Below are 12,729 nucleotides of genomic sequence, written 5' to 3' on the forward strand. Positions count from 1 at the left end.
GGATAGCAAACAACTGAATTTAAAAGTGAAAAATTTCTAGCGTAGTTAAGAAATAGTTTTATTTTGGCTAGATTAAAATGTTTAGAGTTTTAGAAAAGTCTCTTTTTTTAAACCATCAGTGGTTTCCACATACTCTTTACTTTTGACTGCCACCGGCATGAATATAGTATCTTTTTCCTTTGCTGAATGTGCCCTGGAAGGAGTGGTATTTTCTACTCTCTGTTGGTTTAAGGTGGGCTTATTGACCGAGCTGGGCACTTGAAGCCCATCTAGAGCCCTAAATCAGAATGAGAGGCTGGGAAAGCTCCTTGCGGCCCAATTAGAGGACAGCTGGAGAGGACAGCCTTTACCTTTGCTGATCTTGTTGATTGTCTCCCCGTGGATTAAAGACAAACCTTCCTTAACAAGCACATTGAGTAGCTTGAGTTTTCAAAACTCTCCAGGACCAGTAATTAATCCAACTGGTAATGAGAGCACCGTGCTGAATTCTGGAAAGAAATCATTTAACTCTTTCTATACTGGATAGTTCATTTTCCCTTATTACTATCCCTTTAGCCTTAGCACTATTTATTTGGGACAGTATAAAAATAGTCTGGTGGAAAGTCTTTTTCAGTAAAAAAGTAGTTATCTCTATGTATTTAAAAGCAGAGTTTGTCCTTCATTCCCAAACTGTACAGAATTGAAAAGTGAACTTTTATTGTTGAGAATACATTAAGCCTCTTATTTTGATATAGGGGCAAATTTTGTACAACTGATAGTGCTTTTAAAAGCTAGGATCTGTCTCTGAATTAGAACTTATTAATTTCACTCTGAGTCTATTTTTTAACTTAATGGGGATTTTGCCTGTGGAAGTAACCTTTTCTTTGTGCTGCTTCCATTTCTCCTGCCTCTTATATTTAGCCTCTACTGTCTTCTTCCTATGGGTTTGAAACATTTTCCATCCAGAGACTCTAGCACATAAAACACCTTTGAGAGGTTTCCTGGTTCTCTCTTTCCTCTAACTGTGGTTGCACTTGGGTCCCCTTTTCTAATGATTTCCGCTAATAATCTGCTGTATACTTTTTTTAATGCTCAAAGATCCAGCAGAATAGCCTAAACTACCTATACATTGGGGCAGAGTGGGTTGGTAAAAGCTAGCTTCCTCGAGGCACAGAATTGGCCTCAATGGTCATTTTGGTTCATTTTTGATTCTAGCTTCCTTTGTTTCTGATCCTCAATTATATTTACACAAATACATATGAATTCGTTCTGCCTTCTACTTTTTCCCACTATACCCATCTTGAAAAGTGAAGGATAAATGTCTTTGTATACATTACAGTGTGTTTAATACTAGAAAACCATTTCACGTTGGCTAATTCTTTGCATTGGAAAAGATGACTGATAACTAAAGTAGTAACAATAAAACCGCCATTGATTCAAATTAACTATGTATATACCTGCTCTCTCTGATCCTCTCAATTGACCGTATTTACTTGTCATTATCATTAATACTTTGCAGTTGAGAAAATTAAGATTCAGAGAGAGTTGGGGTTCAGAACCAACTCTCAGAATCTAGAGCTTGTGTTTTGTTTGGGGCTTTTCTTGATTGACATATAATTGACATACAACATTATATTAGTTTCAGTTGTACAGCATAATGATTTGACATTTGTATATCTCGTGAACTGAAATGATTATTACAATAATTCTAGTACCATCTGTCACTATACAAAGTTACAAAAAAATTTTTTTCTTGTGATGAGAACCTTTAAGATTCACTTTCTTAGCAACTTTCAGACTTGCAGTACAATATTAGTGACTGTAGTCAGTATACTGTACCTTACATCTCTATAACCTATTTATTTTATATCTGGAAGTTTGTACTAGAGTTTGTGTTCTTATTAATGTGTACAAAAAGCTGACTCAAGAATATGAAAATTAATATATGTATATTCATGTATGACTGAAGCATTGTGCTGTACACCAGAAATTGACACAACTTTGTAAACTGTACTTCAATTAAAAAAAAAGTGAAAACAGAAAAAAAGACTGACTCAAGTATTCAAGATATATTTCACAAAGAGTATAGGACTTGCTGGGCATTAAGGAATGAGCAGTGGCTCTGGAATAGCAGCTTAAGAACATAGTCCAGTAGGGGAAACAAATCAGAAGGCATAGAAGCAAGAATGAGCTCAGCAGTTCAAAGGACTGTGCAGAGACTTGCCTTCTGAGGGCCAAGGCTGCCTGGTGGGAATTAGTGGGGACTGAATGTAGTGGGAAGCCAAATTGTGGCAGGCCAGAAAAGCTGGACAGAGGAATCTAATTTAATTGCTTATAGTGAAAAGTTTGAAGGGTTTGATTATTGAAGCTATGTAGCATTTAGGGAAGCCTGTCTGTCCAAGGATATGTGAGATGAGGAAGAGAGGGGAGAATTTGGAGTTCCACAGGAAAGCCAACTAGAAGGATACACTGGCCTTGAGCTAGAAAGTGGGCATGCAGGTGGGACTGGAGAAGAAGGGATGAATACCACAGACATTTCAGAGAAGAAAGAACAGAACTTGCAACGAGTGGCTAGATGGGGGTTGAAGGAAAGAGGTGACTCTAACTGAGGTTTTGAACTTGGGGAGAGGAGGTGGGGTTCTACTGGAAAAGACAAAGATGCTGAGAAATTAAGTCATTGGGAAGAGTGGAGGAGGGTTTTAAGTGAGTAGGCTGGTACTGTGCCCACACTTTAAATAACCAATGAATTCTTAAAACCTAGTGGAAAGCCTGGTGTGAAAGACAAAGCAAGCCTGAGGAGAAAAGCTGTCCACAGCCAGGTGCCAGGGTGACCCAGAACTGAGGAATGTGGGTAACTATTGGTGGAGATGGGACGGGGATCAGAAGCTGAAAAAATCTTCAGAATTAAAGAATATATGGTGTTCCAGGTGGGATTTGAGCAGAGTCTGTCAACCAAGTGTTATAGACAGCAAGTTTTTTCTGGACAGTTTAGTTTTGTGTTAATTTAGAGATATTTGACCTTCTTATTTCATTGTCTCCCCACTCTGCTAGGTATGGATATAAAGAACTCTCCTTTTGGAAACTGTTATGGTATTAAAGGAAAGGGGAGACTTATAAAAGTCTGTGGTATCAGTTTATTTGGTTTATGCATCTGAGAAAGCCATTGTTTCTTTGTATGATGAAATGTAAATATTGTGTGTAAGAATTAAGCTTCTTCCTTCTCTGTATATCTGAAGCTAGAAAAACACACTCTCAGGAAGCCAGGATAAAAGGAAAAATGACTTTGAGATGCACTTTCTTAAAATAACTGAAGGAGTGACCTCATGAGCCAGCTGATTGCGTGGGTTTGCAAATGGATATGTTTCTATTAGCCTGCTGCTTGATGCCGCAGAGCCAAATATATAATGGAGGGTATTATATCATATCCTGCAGACAGGAGACTGTCTGGGAGATGAGGGACTTAGAAAGAACCATGAAATGGCAGGCTCGGCACAAGGGTTAACAACATAAATGCTGTCAACCAGAACTTTCTTTATTGGGTGAACATTACTGATTTGGCTTCAAATTATGTAATAATTTGTGTCATCTTCTGATAAAATAATATTTAAATGAGAACACCTGATATTTAAATAAGCTCTTCAATACAAGTGTTGTTGTATTCATTCTCTCATTAATACTTAAGTATTCCCATTTCTATTTTTTTCTTTCCCTTTTTTACAGCTACAACAAGCCCATGTCCTTGGGTCTGACTTCTTGCTAAAATTGTCCTTGCCTTTTGGTCTTAAGCTGTAGAGGTTGATGAATGCGTCCTTCAATGGAGGATGCTGCTTATTTCTGGAATGCTGTAGAACACCAGGTTCAAAGGAAAGCTGTAGGTCTAGGGAGGAAGATTATAGCTTGATAAACTGCTCCTCTTGCCAAAAATCATTGTAAGCAATGAAGAGAATTCACAAAGTTGGCTCCCCTTCTCCCCCTACGTACACACACAACATGGTTACAGTGCCAGATGATAAAGAATGGCAGTTGTCTCTGTGGTTTTAACATCTGTTTGGTCTGGATTTGATCTGTAAAATAAATTTGAATGAAGTTCATAATGTGTTTAAATCAACACTTGCTTCACTGCATGTATCTGTATGTCTGACTCATAGCCATTGGATTGTCTTATTAGAAACTTGTTATTTATTTTTTGTTTTTGGTTGTTTCAACTTTTTTTTATTGAGTTATAGTCATTTTACAATGTTGTGTCAAATTCCAGTGTAGAGCACAATTTTTCAGTTATATATAAATATACGTATATTCATTGTCACATTTTTTTTCACTGTGAGCTACCCCAAGATCTTGTATATATTTCCCTATGCTATACAGTATAATCTTGTTTATCCATATTAGAAACTTTTTAGAAGAGTTTTAGGGTTATTTTCCCTTTCTATTAAGTAAAGCCCATTTATTTTTATATATTTGAAACCCACCACCTTACTGAATTCTCTTATTGTTTATAGTTGTTTTTCATTTGATTCTATGGGAATTTTCTGATACACAGTCATATCATCTACAAATAATGATGGTTTTTATCTGCTCCTCACCTCTTATTTCACTCATCTAATTGTTCTAACTACTACCTCCAGAACAACATTGAAAACATGTTGACTTTGTTTGACACCTTAAATGCATGGAAGTTCTAGAAGGGAAATAAAGTATGGCATCAGTAGTATTTTAGGGGTCAGAAATCAAACACGGAGATAGATATTCTTGATCTTATAGGAACAAGTGTATGAAATTCGACTTAAGGTGCACTTTACCAACATACGTGTAATTCTCCATCACCTGTGGAGCTATAGTAACCAGTGGGAAACAGTAGGTTTTCATAGTCACATTTTGGAACTCTCCAAGACCCTCCAGGAAGGCTCTCTGTTTTATAATCTTAGAATTTGTTGGCAGACCAAACACACCCCATATGTCTTTCATCACTACTGATGACCACACTCTTGTTTTCCAGGCCCAGCTTCGGGCATTTATTCCAGAGATGTTGAAGTACTCCACAGGTCGGGGAAAACCAGGCTGGGGCAAAGAAAGCTGCAAGCCCATCTGGTGGCCTGAAGATATCCCATGGGCAAATGTCCGGAGTGATGTCCGCACAGAAGAGCAAAAGCAGAGGGTGAGTGTTCCTCTGGCCTGAGTTGCCTGTTACTTTTCCATTCTGAATTAACCACTTCATTTTTGTTGTTTTACTTCTTATGCTATAAAAGGTCTAAAAACATTTGTGTAATAGTCAAAAAAGAAGTCTGTCCCCAAAAAGAAGTTTGATATCTCTGATTTATATAGCCTTTCGCATTCGTCACTTCATCACTTTGAAGACTTGGGATGGGTCTGTGAATTTACACTTTTCTGTGCATAGTTGTCTTTTGGAGCAGTTTTAGTTTTATGAGATGCTTGGAAAAACTGAAGAAACTTAAAGTAAAAATATTACTTCACTTCACAAAATATCACTTTGAAGATTTAGAAATGTCCTTATTTCTGGTTAGCAAGAATCACTGTTGAAAATATGAATATGAGAGATATAAAGTTGGTCAATTCTGCTGATAATGAAACTTCTTTTAAGAAAGAGGAAAGACTAAACCAGGCATCCTCTTGTACCTGCTCTACATGTTTTTCAGTTAGCTTAAATTTACTGAGAATCTTAATGTCATAAAATTCTTGACAAAATTATAAACCTTTTATGAGAAGTTTGAGTTGGCCTCAGGTTAGAATAGGGTATAAAACCCAAAAGCTAAACCAGACTTTGATCAGGAAGGAAACAAGTGTGAAATCTTTGGTACTGAATTTCTTTGCGTCTGAATCTATGGGAAATAATCCCAAGAAGGTTTACTCTATACAAGTTTAGTTTGGTTTGATAAATAAGCAGCTGCTTATTCCAATTGTGGGACTGAATAACCAACATTCTTTGTGACTTAATGTGCTTTACTGGTCTTTTGGTGACAGGTTTCATGGACCCAGGCATTACGGACCATAGTTAAAAACTGTTACAAACAGCATGGGCGGGAGGACCTTTTGTATGCTTTTGAAGATCAGCAAACACAAACACAAGCCACAACGACACACAGTATAGCCCATCTTGTACCATCACAGACTGTAGTCCAGACCTTTAGTAACCCTGATGGCACTGTCTCACTCATCCAGGTGAGTAAACCTTATGGTTACTGGATTATGGTTTGACGCAGATCAGTGGGCACCTCACCTCAGGCTGGAGAAAGTTTTCTTTATGCAAGTTCTTATATGAACTTTATATAGATCCCCAAGATCTCCCTAACTGAACTTGATTTTTTGAATAATATTTTTAATTGTTTATATTTTGCTAAATATAGAACTATGGGTAGCATTTCTGACATTTCCAGATCAAAGCACTGTAAAAATGGCCTCTTTTTTTTTACCATTTCACTCTGTCAGTGGCCAGGAAATACTCCTTCTGAATCACCTCTTATGAGGTTAAAAAAAATTGTTAGTAGATAAGGAGCCTCTAAAATTCAGATTGGAGTAAGAGTAGAAAGTTGGTTGACTGACACTGGACACCAATGGTGAAACATGTTGACTGCTAATACTGATTTATTTGGTTGAAGTAAAACTCTGAAACACCTGTTAGTGTCTGATATATGGTTTTAGTAATTCATTTCACATGACAAGGCATAGGAATCGTTATCTGTGTTGAATTTGGGATTAAATGAATCTTAACTTCTGAGTAAAGAAGAGCTGGAAGGATCTGTCCACTGACTCATATCGCTTTCCGTGTTTTTCTTTAGGTTGGTACAGGGGCAACAGTAGCCACATTGGCTGATGCTTCAGAATTGCCAACTACAGTCACTGTTGCCCAAGTGAATTATTCTGCTGTGGCTGATGGAGAGGTGAGAAAGAAGATTCTGTCTGCATCCACTTAAATACTTGAATGTATAGGTGAGGGAGAAGGGGAGGGTCCAGAAGATGAGAATACTGTAAGTAGCCTACACATCTGTAGCATTATTTAATTTAAACCTTTTTAAAACATCAGACCATGCCAGTTCTGCGAAGTAGCTTACTCTGTGTATATTAATTATAACAATTGAAATTTATGGATCTTTATGATTCAGACCTAACAGTCATGAACTTACAGTTTTACATTTGCAGCATAGGACTTTGTATAATACACAATAAAAAGGGGTTATCCATTTAGTAGTTGTATGCTATGAATCCCAAAGAATTTAAACTTTGGGCCTTATAAATCAGTAGACATGATTTATTAAATTTTAAACATGCCTTTGAAAGAACTTCACAAGAAAATCCTTCCCTACCCAAACTGAAGTAATTATGGCATGTTAACTTAAAGGCAGCTAACATTTATTGAGCACTCGGTAAATTAAGTAATCACCCCTAGAAAGTACAGATTCTGTTACCATCTTCACTTTGTACATGATAAAACTGAAACATACAGTTGTTAGGTGACTTGCCTAGAGGCACAGAGTAAGTGTTGAAGCTGAGTAATAGATTTAGAAAAATGTTGTCTAGGCTCTGAGCCATCAGTGAAGTTCAGAGAAGAGTTCATTAAGTCACTATGGGCTTTTCCCCTAAAGGATGTACTCCTGAAGTTTGAAAAATAGCCAGCAAATATCAAAAAGCAGTATCAGAAATAAAGCTGAACGTATTATCTCACCCTTGTTCTAAACTATGGAATATTTCCCCTCAGAACACCACAAAGTCACTTTCATTTGTGCATCTCAGGAAAGGGAGGGAGCTGATACAGGTTCACGGCTAGTGAGATGAAGAGAAATACAGCAGGTTTCTATCAGCCAGCATGTGTTGAGCACCTGCCATGCTGCAGTTGAGGTGTTAGGTGTGTGGAGTTGATTTACACAGGAACCTGCTCTCAGGGAGCTCCTGTCTAATGAGGGAGAGAAATGTCTACATAAATGAACTATGGTTCATTGCATAGTAGTGTATGCCTTCAGGAGAGAATGTTTCCAGCTAGGGAGACTGGGAGGACTTGGGGCAGAAGCTAGCATTTGGTTTTCCAGTATGGAAAGGTAGAGCCAGCAGGATATTTACTTTTTTATGTATATAAACATCATGAATGAGAATGGATTAGCGGAGGGAAAAATTCATCAGTCCCCAAACACTAAAACCTGGAGGACACTCCTTGAAGTGTGAAAGAGGTGGCAAAGACAGTGGTGGTACATTTATGGGATTTGTTACTTTTTGACTTAGTCAAATTTATTAAGCATATCTCCCTACTGAACGTTTCCTGGGTACTGTTTAAAGAAAGTAACTTTGAGTTTCTTAAACACTTCTCTGGAGACTAATTCTGTGCAATCCGTTTTACAAAATAACTTCACATAAACAAAGATAATCTATATATTCAAAAGTTCATGGAAAATATGAAGGATAAGCACACTAAAATTATTTTTAAGTATCTTTGTGGAAGTGGGTGAATGACATATACAAATAACTTATTGGTAAATACCCAAATTTGGTCAGATTAAAAAAAATTCTAACCCTTCCCATACTTCCAGTGAAACAAAAGTGATATGAAGAGAAGCCTAGGTTATCTCAGAAAGTGGCAAAATGTTGTAGATTTTATAGTATGCTTCTATTTGCCTTCTGATTTCTCTCAGATGTTACCATGGTTGTTAGCATCTTAGTTTTGAACCTCGAGGTTTGTAATTAGTCAAAATATCTCACTGACTTGGAACAGATAAGAACACATCAAGCCAATAAAGATGACTCAGTAGAAACATCCTACTGGTTGTGTTTAGCATCGTTTCTCCCAAGGAACAGAAGGCACTTTAAAAAATAAACAATACCTATACTTTGAGAAGTTGTAGGGTCATTTTATTATCCAACCCTCACCAGTGAGAGCTCTTACATTTAGACCACACTGCATTCAATATCCAGTTAGTTGCATTTGGTTACATTTATAAGACAAAAGTCTGTTGGCCTGTCTCTTCTGGTAATAAATGGTCTCCCAAATCTGTTTGAGTACTCTGTGCTGAGAATGCAGAATAAGTAGTTACAAACAAACAAACAAACAAACAAACAAACAAACAAAACTAACCTTATACAGCTTAAAACTAGAGACACATAACTTTCGTAAACATTTAGAAATGAATCAAGGAATTTCAAAATAATGTGAAATAACTATATATGTTGATTTCAAAATATTTATACAATTTCAATTTTGATGGCGTATTTACAAATACAAATGGATTTGAGAATTTATTTTATTGTGTGATAAGATCACCAGTTGGTATTGGTGATAGTAATTGCATTATGTGTCAGAAAAATTGAAACTTCAAATAGAATGATATCTGATAATAGTGGTGTATGTGACTCTGTTAGAAGAAACAGGAGAAGAAGAAACTAAAGTATAGAGATATAGAGACATGAATTTTAAACTGAACCATCAACACAAGTAACAGTTTTGAAGCAGCATAACTTACATTAGGTGGACTTTTTATGAATATTAATTTACTTGAGGTATGGGTAGGCTGAAGAACAAGTAGAGAAATACAGATAAAAATAAAAATATCCTTTCAGTAAACGCTTTCTGAGCCCTGTGCCAGGCACTGCATATACGCAGATAGAGGAAAATAAAACTGTGTTGCTCTTAAGGAGCATTCAGGTAGGTGGTAGAGGAAAACACATCAGAGAAAATGGCAATGAAGTACGGATCTGGTAGCAGCAAGCCCAGGGAGCTATGGAACACAAGAGAGGTCCTGAGCCGTGGACTGAGGGGAGAGGAGGTGTCTCGCTCCAGTCTCAGCTCCGACTAGAGGGGTGAACAGGAAGAAAAGGCCAGAAGGAAGGGAGCAGCACATGCAGTGCATCTCAGTGTGAAGGTATGGCAGAGCCACAGTGGTTCATGGTAGCTATGGGGTGGGAGTAGCCACAGTTTCAAGAGCCTCGTTGGAGAGAGTCTTTCTCAGAAAAGCACAGAAGCTAACTATACATCCTCTGTCTGAACAGCTTTCCTTTCTAGGGTTCATGGCCCTTTGTCTGGGATATGGTGACATCCAGGCATAGATAACTACACAGTGGCTCCCAGAAGATGGAAAGGGAGAGCAATAAGAGCTCAAGCAAACACAACTGAAGTTCTGAGACTCAAGAATACGAAATTCCAAAGAAACATTAACACCTAAGCTCATTTGTTACCTGTCATTACTCAGTAGAAATTTCTTCATCTGCTTCTTCTTCCCACTTCTTCACAGTTTACCACCATCCATTAATCTTTCATAATTTAACTTCCTTAAAGAATTCTGTGAGTGGCAACATTCTAATACCATTTTCACTACAAATAAAGCTGTAGCTAAATATAAATATATATATTAAATTGCTGCCATTTGAGTATGAGTACTTGGGAGTACAACTCCACCCCCTACAGTCCAAGACTCAGGACCTCTCCTCTGTGTTCTGAAGCACTGGGCCACACTCAGCCGTGGGATGGGCAGAAATATAAAGGGGCAGATCTGGAAAGAATAAGGCTGTTTCATGGCAGAATGTGACAGGGCTGGCCAGCTTCAGCTGATGTTCTGAGTGGAATCATTGACCATCTATGGATTGGCGGTGTAATTTGCCATCTAAGATGGCACTGTTTGCAGTGATGCTCACTGGAGTAATGAGATCAAAGAGATAATACCTTAAGAAGCAAGAGTTTTATGAGTTCCTGAGTGGGCAACTGTGCAGCTCTAAGGGAAGGAAATGGGATATCTCTGGCTCTTAGTGATGGGCTCTGAAGGCTGCTAGCACAGCCCACTGCCTATAAGAACTCAGGGCAAACACTAAGGTAGCTCAAAGGAATGTCCCATTCTCGGGGAGGCTTTTGACAAACATTTGGAGAAGCACTATGATAATCTAAGTATGGTAATAGAACCAAAGCAGGAGGCATTTAAAACATCTACGTCACCTACAGCTTGCGGCACTTTCTTTGGGACACAGTAGCATGTAGGCACAGGTTTACCACTCACTGGGCCCCAGCGAGAGCTCCAGTAAGCACAGCTAACATACTGAGACCTGAGCCTGTGGAAATATTGTGCCTGAGCTGACTAATTTGTCACATACCATGTTTCAGAATAGAAATTGCTTTCACTGCCCTTGCTGCTTTTTGTTTGGGGGGAGGAATAATTAACCAGTGTTTACTGAGCAAAATGGACCGAAGTAGCTAGGTTCAGGTATCCAGAACTGAAAAATCTCTAAATCCAAAGCAATGTCCTAAAATCAGTGGTTCTCAAACCAGGGACACTCCCTACACCCCTCAGAGAGAACATTTGGCAATGTCTGGAGATAGTTTTGATTATCATGACAGGGGAGGTTCCTATTAACATCTCCTGGGTAGAAGCCAAGGATGCTGCTGAACATTCTACAGTGCACAGGACGGACCCTACAACAAAGAATTGTTTAACCCAAAATGTTACTAGTGCCAAGGTTGAGAAACCCTTTCCTAGATCTAGAAAAGCTGAATTCTAATCTACCCTATATAACCAGATAGTATATTTTTGTTGTTTTTGTTTTATTTCTTCATAATTCCTCCCTACTAACAGAAAAGCAGTTTTTGCTACCTTAAAAAATTATTTACTGAATTTGGCAGTTTCCATCAAAAATAAAAATACAAAATAGTTTTGATACATAATTCCATCTCTAGGAATTTACTCAGTAAATAGACTCACATAAAATATACAAAATAGTGTATAAGGATATTCATCACAGTACTGTTTGTAACAGCAAACACTGGAAACTACCTAAATACCCATTAAAAGATGGCTGGTTAAATAAATCATGGTGTATCTTTGTATTATCATGCTCTGAAGCCATTATTATGAATCATGAATGAATGAAGCTGTTTGATTCATTCCAAAATAGGATCATTTCAGAGCTGTATTGTTTGTGGAAAAAGCAAGGTACAAAAAGATATGTAGAATATGCTGCCATTTTTCTTTTTTGAAAGGAGAGAGTAGAAGGGGGTTGTAGGACTGTGTGTGTGTGTGTGTGTGTGTTTGTGAATATGCTTGCATAGTGAGAGAATATCTTTGCAAAGATACATAAGAAATAAGTAACAGCAGTGAGAGTTTGGGCACAAGGTCTGGAGTACTGGCATTATACTCCCTTTGGTACAGTTAGACTTTTGTTAGAATTATACTTATTATGATCTATTCAAAAACTTTAATTTTAGAATAGGTACTATATTGATACGACTTAGATATTTCAAAAATTATTTAAAAGTGTGCAGTGGGAAATCTTGCTTTCTGTCTTCTGTCCAGCATATTCCCACAATTCCTCCCCATGCACGCACTGAAGAAAATATTTTCAATAGTTTCTTATGTGTCCTTCCAGAATTTCTTTATGCAAATATAAGCAAGTTGAAATGTGTATTCTAAAACCGTCCTTTTTAACACAAAAGGTATCATGCTAAAAACCCTTTTCTATACATTGTAAGTCATGTTAATTTAAACGTGTGTATGTATTTGGCAGAGCACATAGCAATTTTTTAGAAAAATGACTTTTAAAAATCATAATCTTTTTGTGACTTTAATTTTTTAACTATCATGTCCTTTCTGCCTCAGGTGGAACAAAATTGGGCCACGTTACAGGGAGGTGAGATGACCATCCAGACAACGCAAGCATCAGAGGCCACCCAGGCGGTGGCTTCATTGGCAGAGGCCGCAGTGGCAGCTTCTCAGGAGATGCAACAGGGAGCTACAGTCACCATGGCACTCAACAGGTGGAGGCAGGGGT

The 12,729-nt window shown here is 37.7% G+C and overlaps 1 protein-coding gene across 5 annotated transcripts in view; it reads left to right on the plus strand.

Moving 5' to 3' along the window:
• Positions 1 to 12,729, plus strand: part of NRF1 (nuclear respiratory factor 1) — a 123,633-nt gene that overhangs the window by 74,057 nt on the left and 36,847 nt on the right. For all 5 annotated transcript variants that reach the window (XM_032483326.1, XM_032483324.1, XM_032483325.1 and 2 more), the window contains 4 exons: positions 4,976 to 5,134; positions 5,959 to 6,156; positions 6,774 to 6,875; positions 12,558 to 12,715. In XM_032483326.1, the coding sequence (XP_032339217.1) occupies positions 4,976 to 5,134; positions 5,959 to 6,156; positions 6,774 to 6,875; positions 12,558 to 12,715 (617 nt within the window). The remainder of the gene's footprint in view (positions 1 to 4,975; positions 5,135 to 5,958; positions 6,157 to 6,773; positions 6,876 to 12,557; positions 12,716 to 12,729) is intronic.

This window comes from Camelus ferus, chromosome 7 (genome assembly GCF_009834535.1).
Source record: "Camelus ferus isolate YT-003-E chromosome 7, BCGSAC_Cfer_1.0, whole genome shotgun sequence".
Taxonomy (NCBI): domain Eukaryota; kingdom Metazoa; phylum Chordata; class Mammalia; order Artiodactyla; family Camelidae; genus Camelus; species Camelus ferus.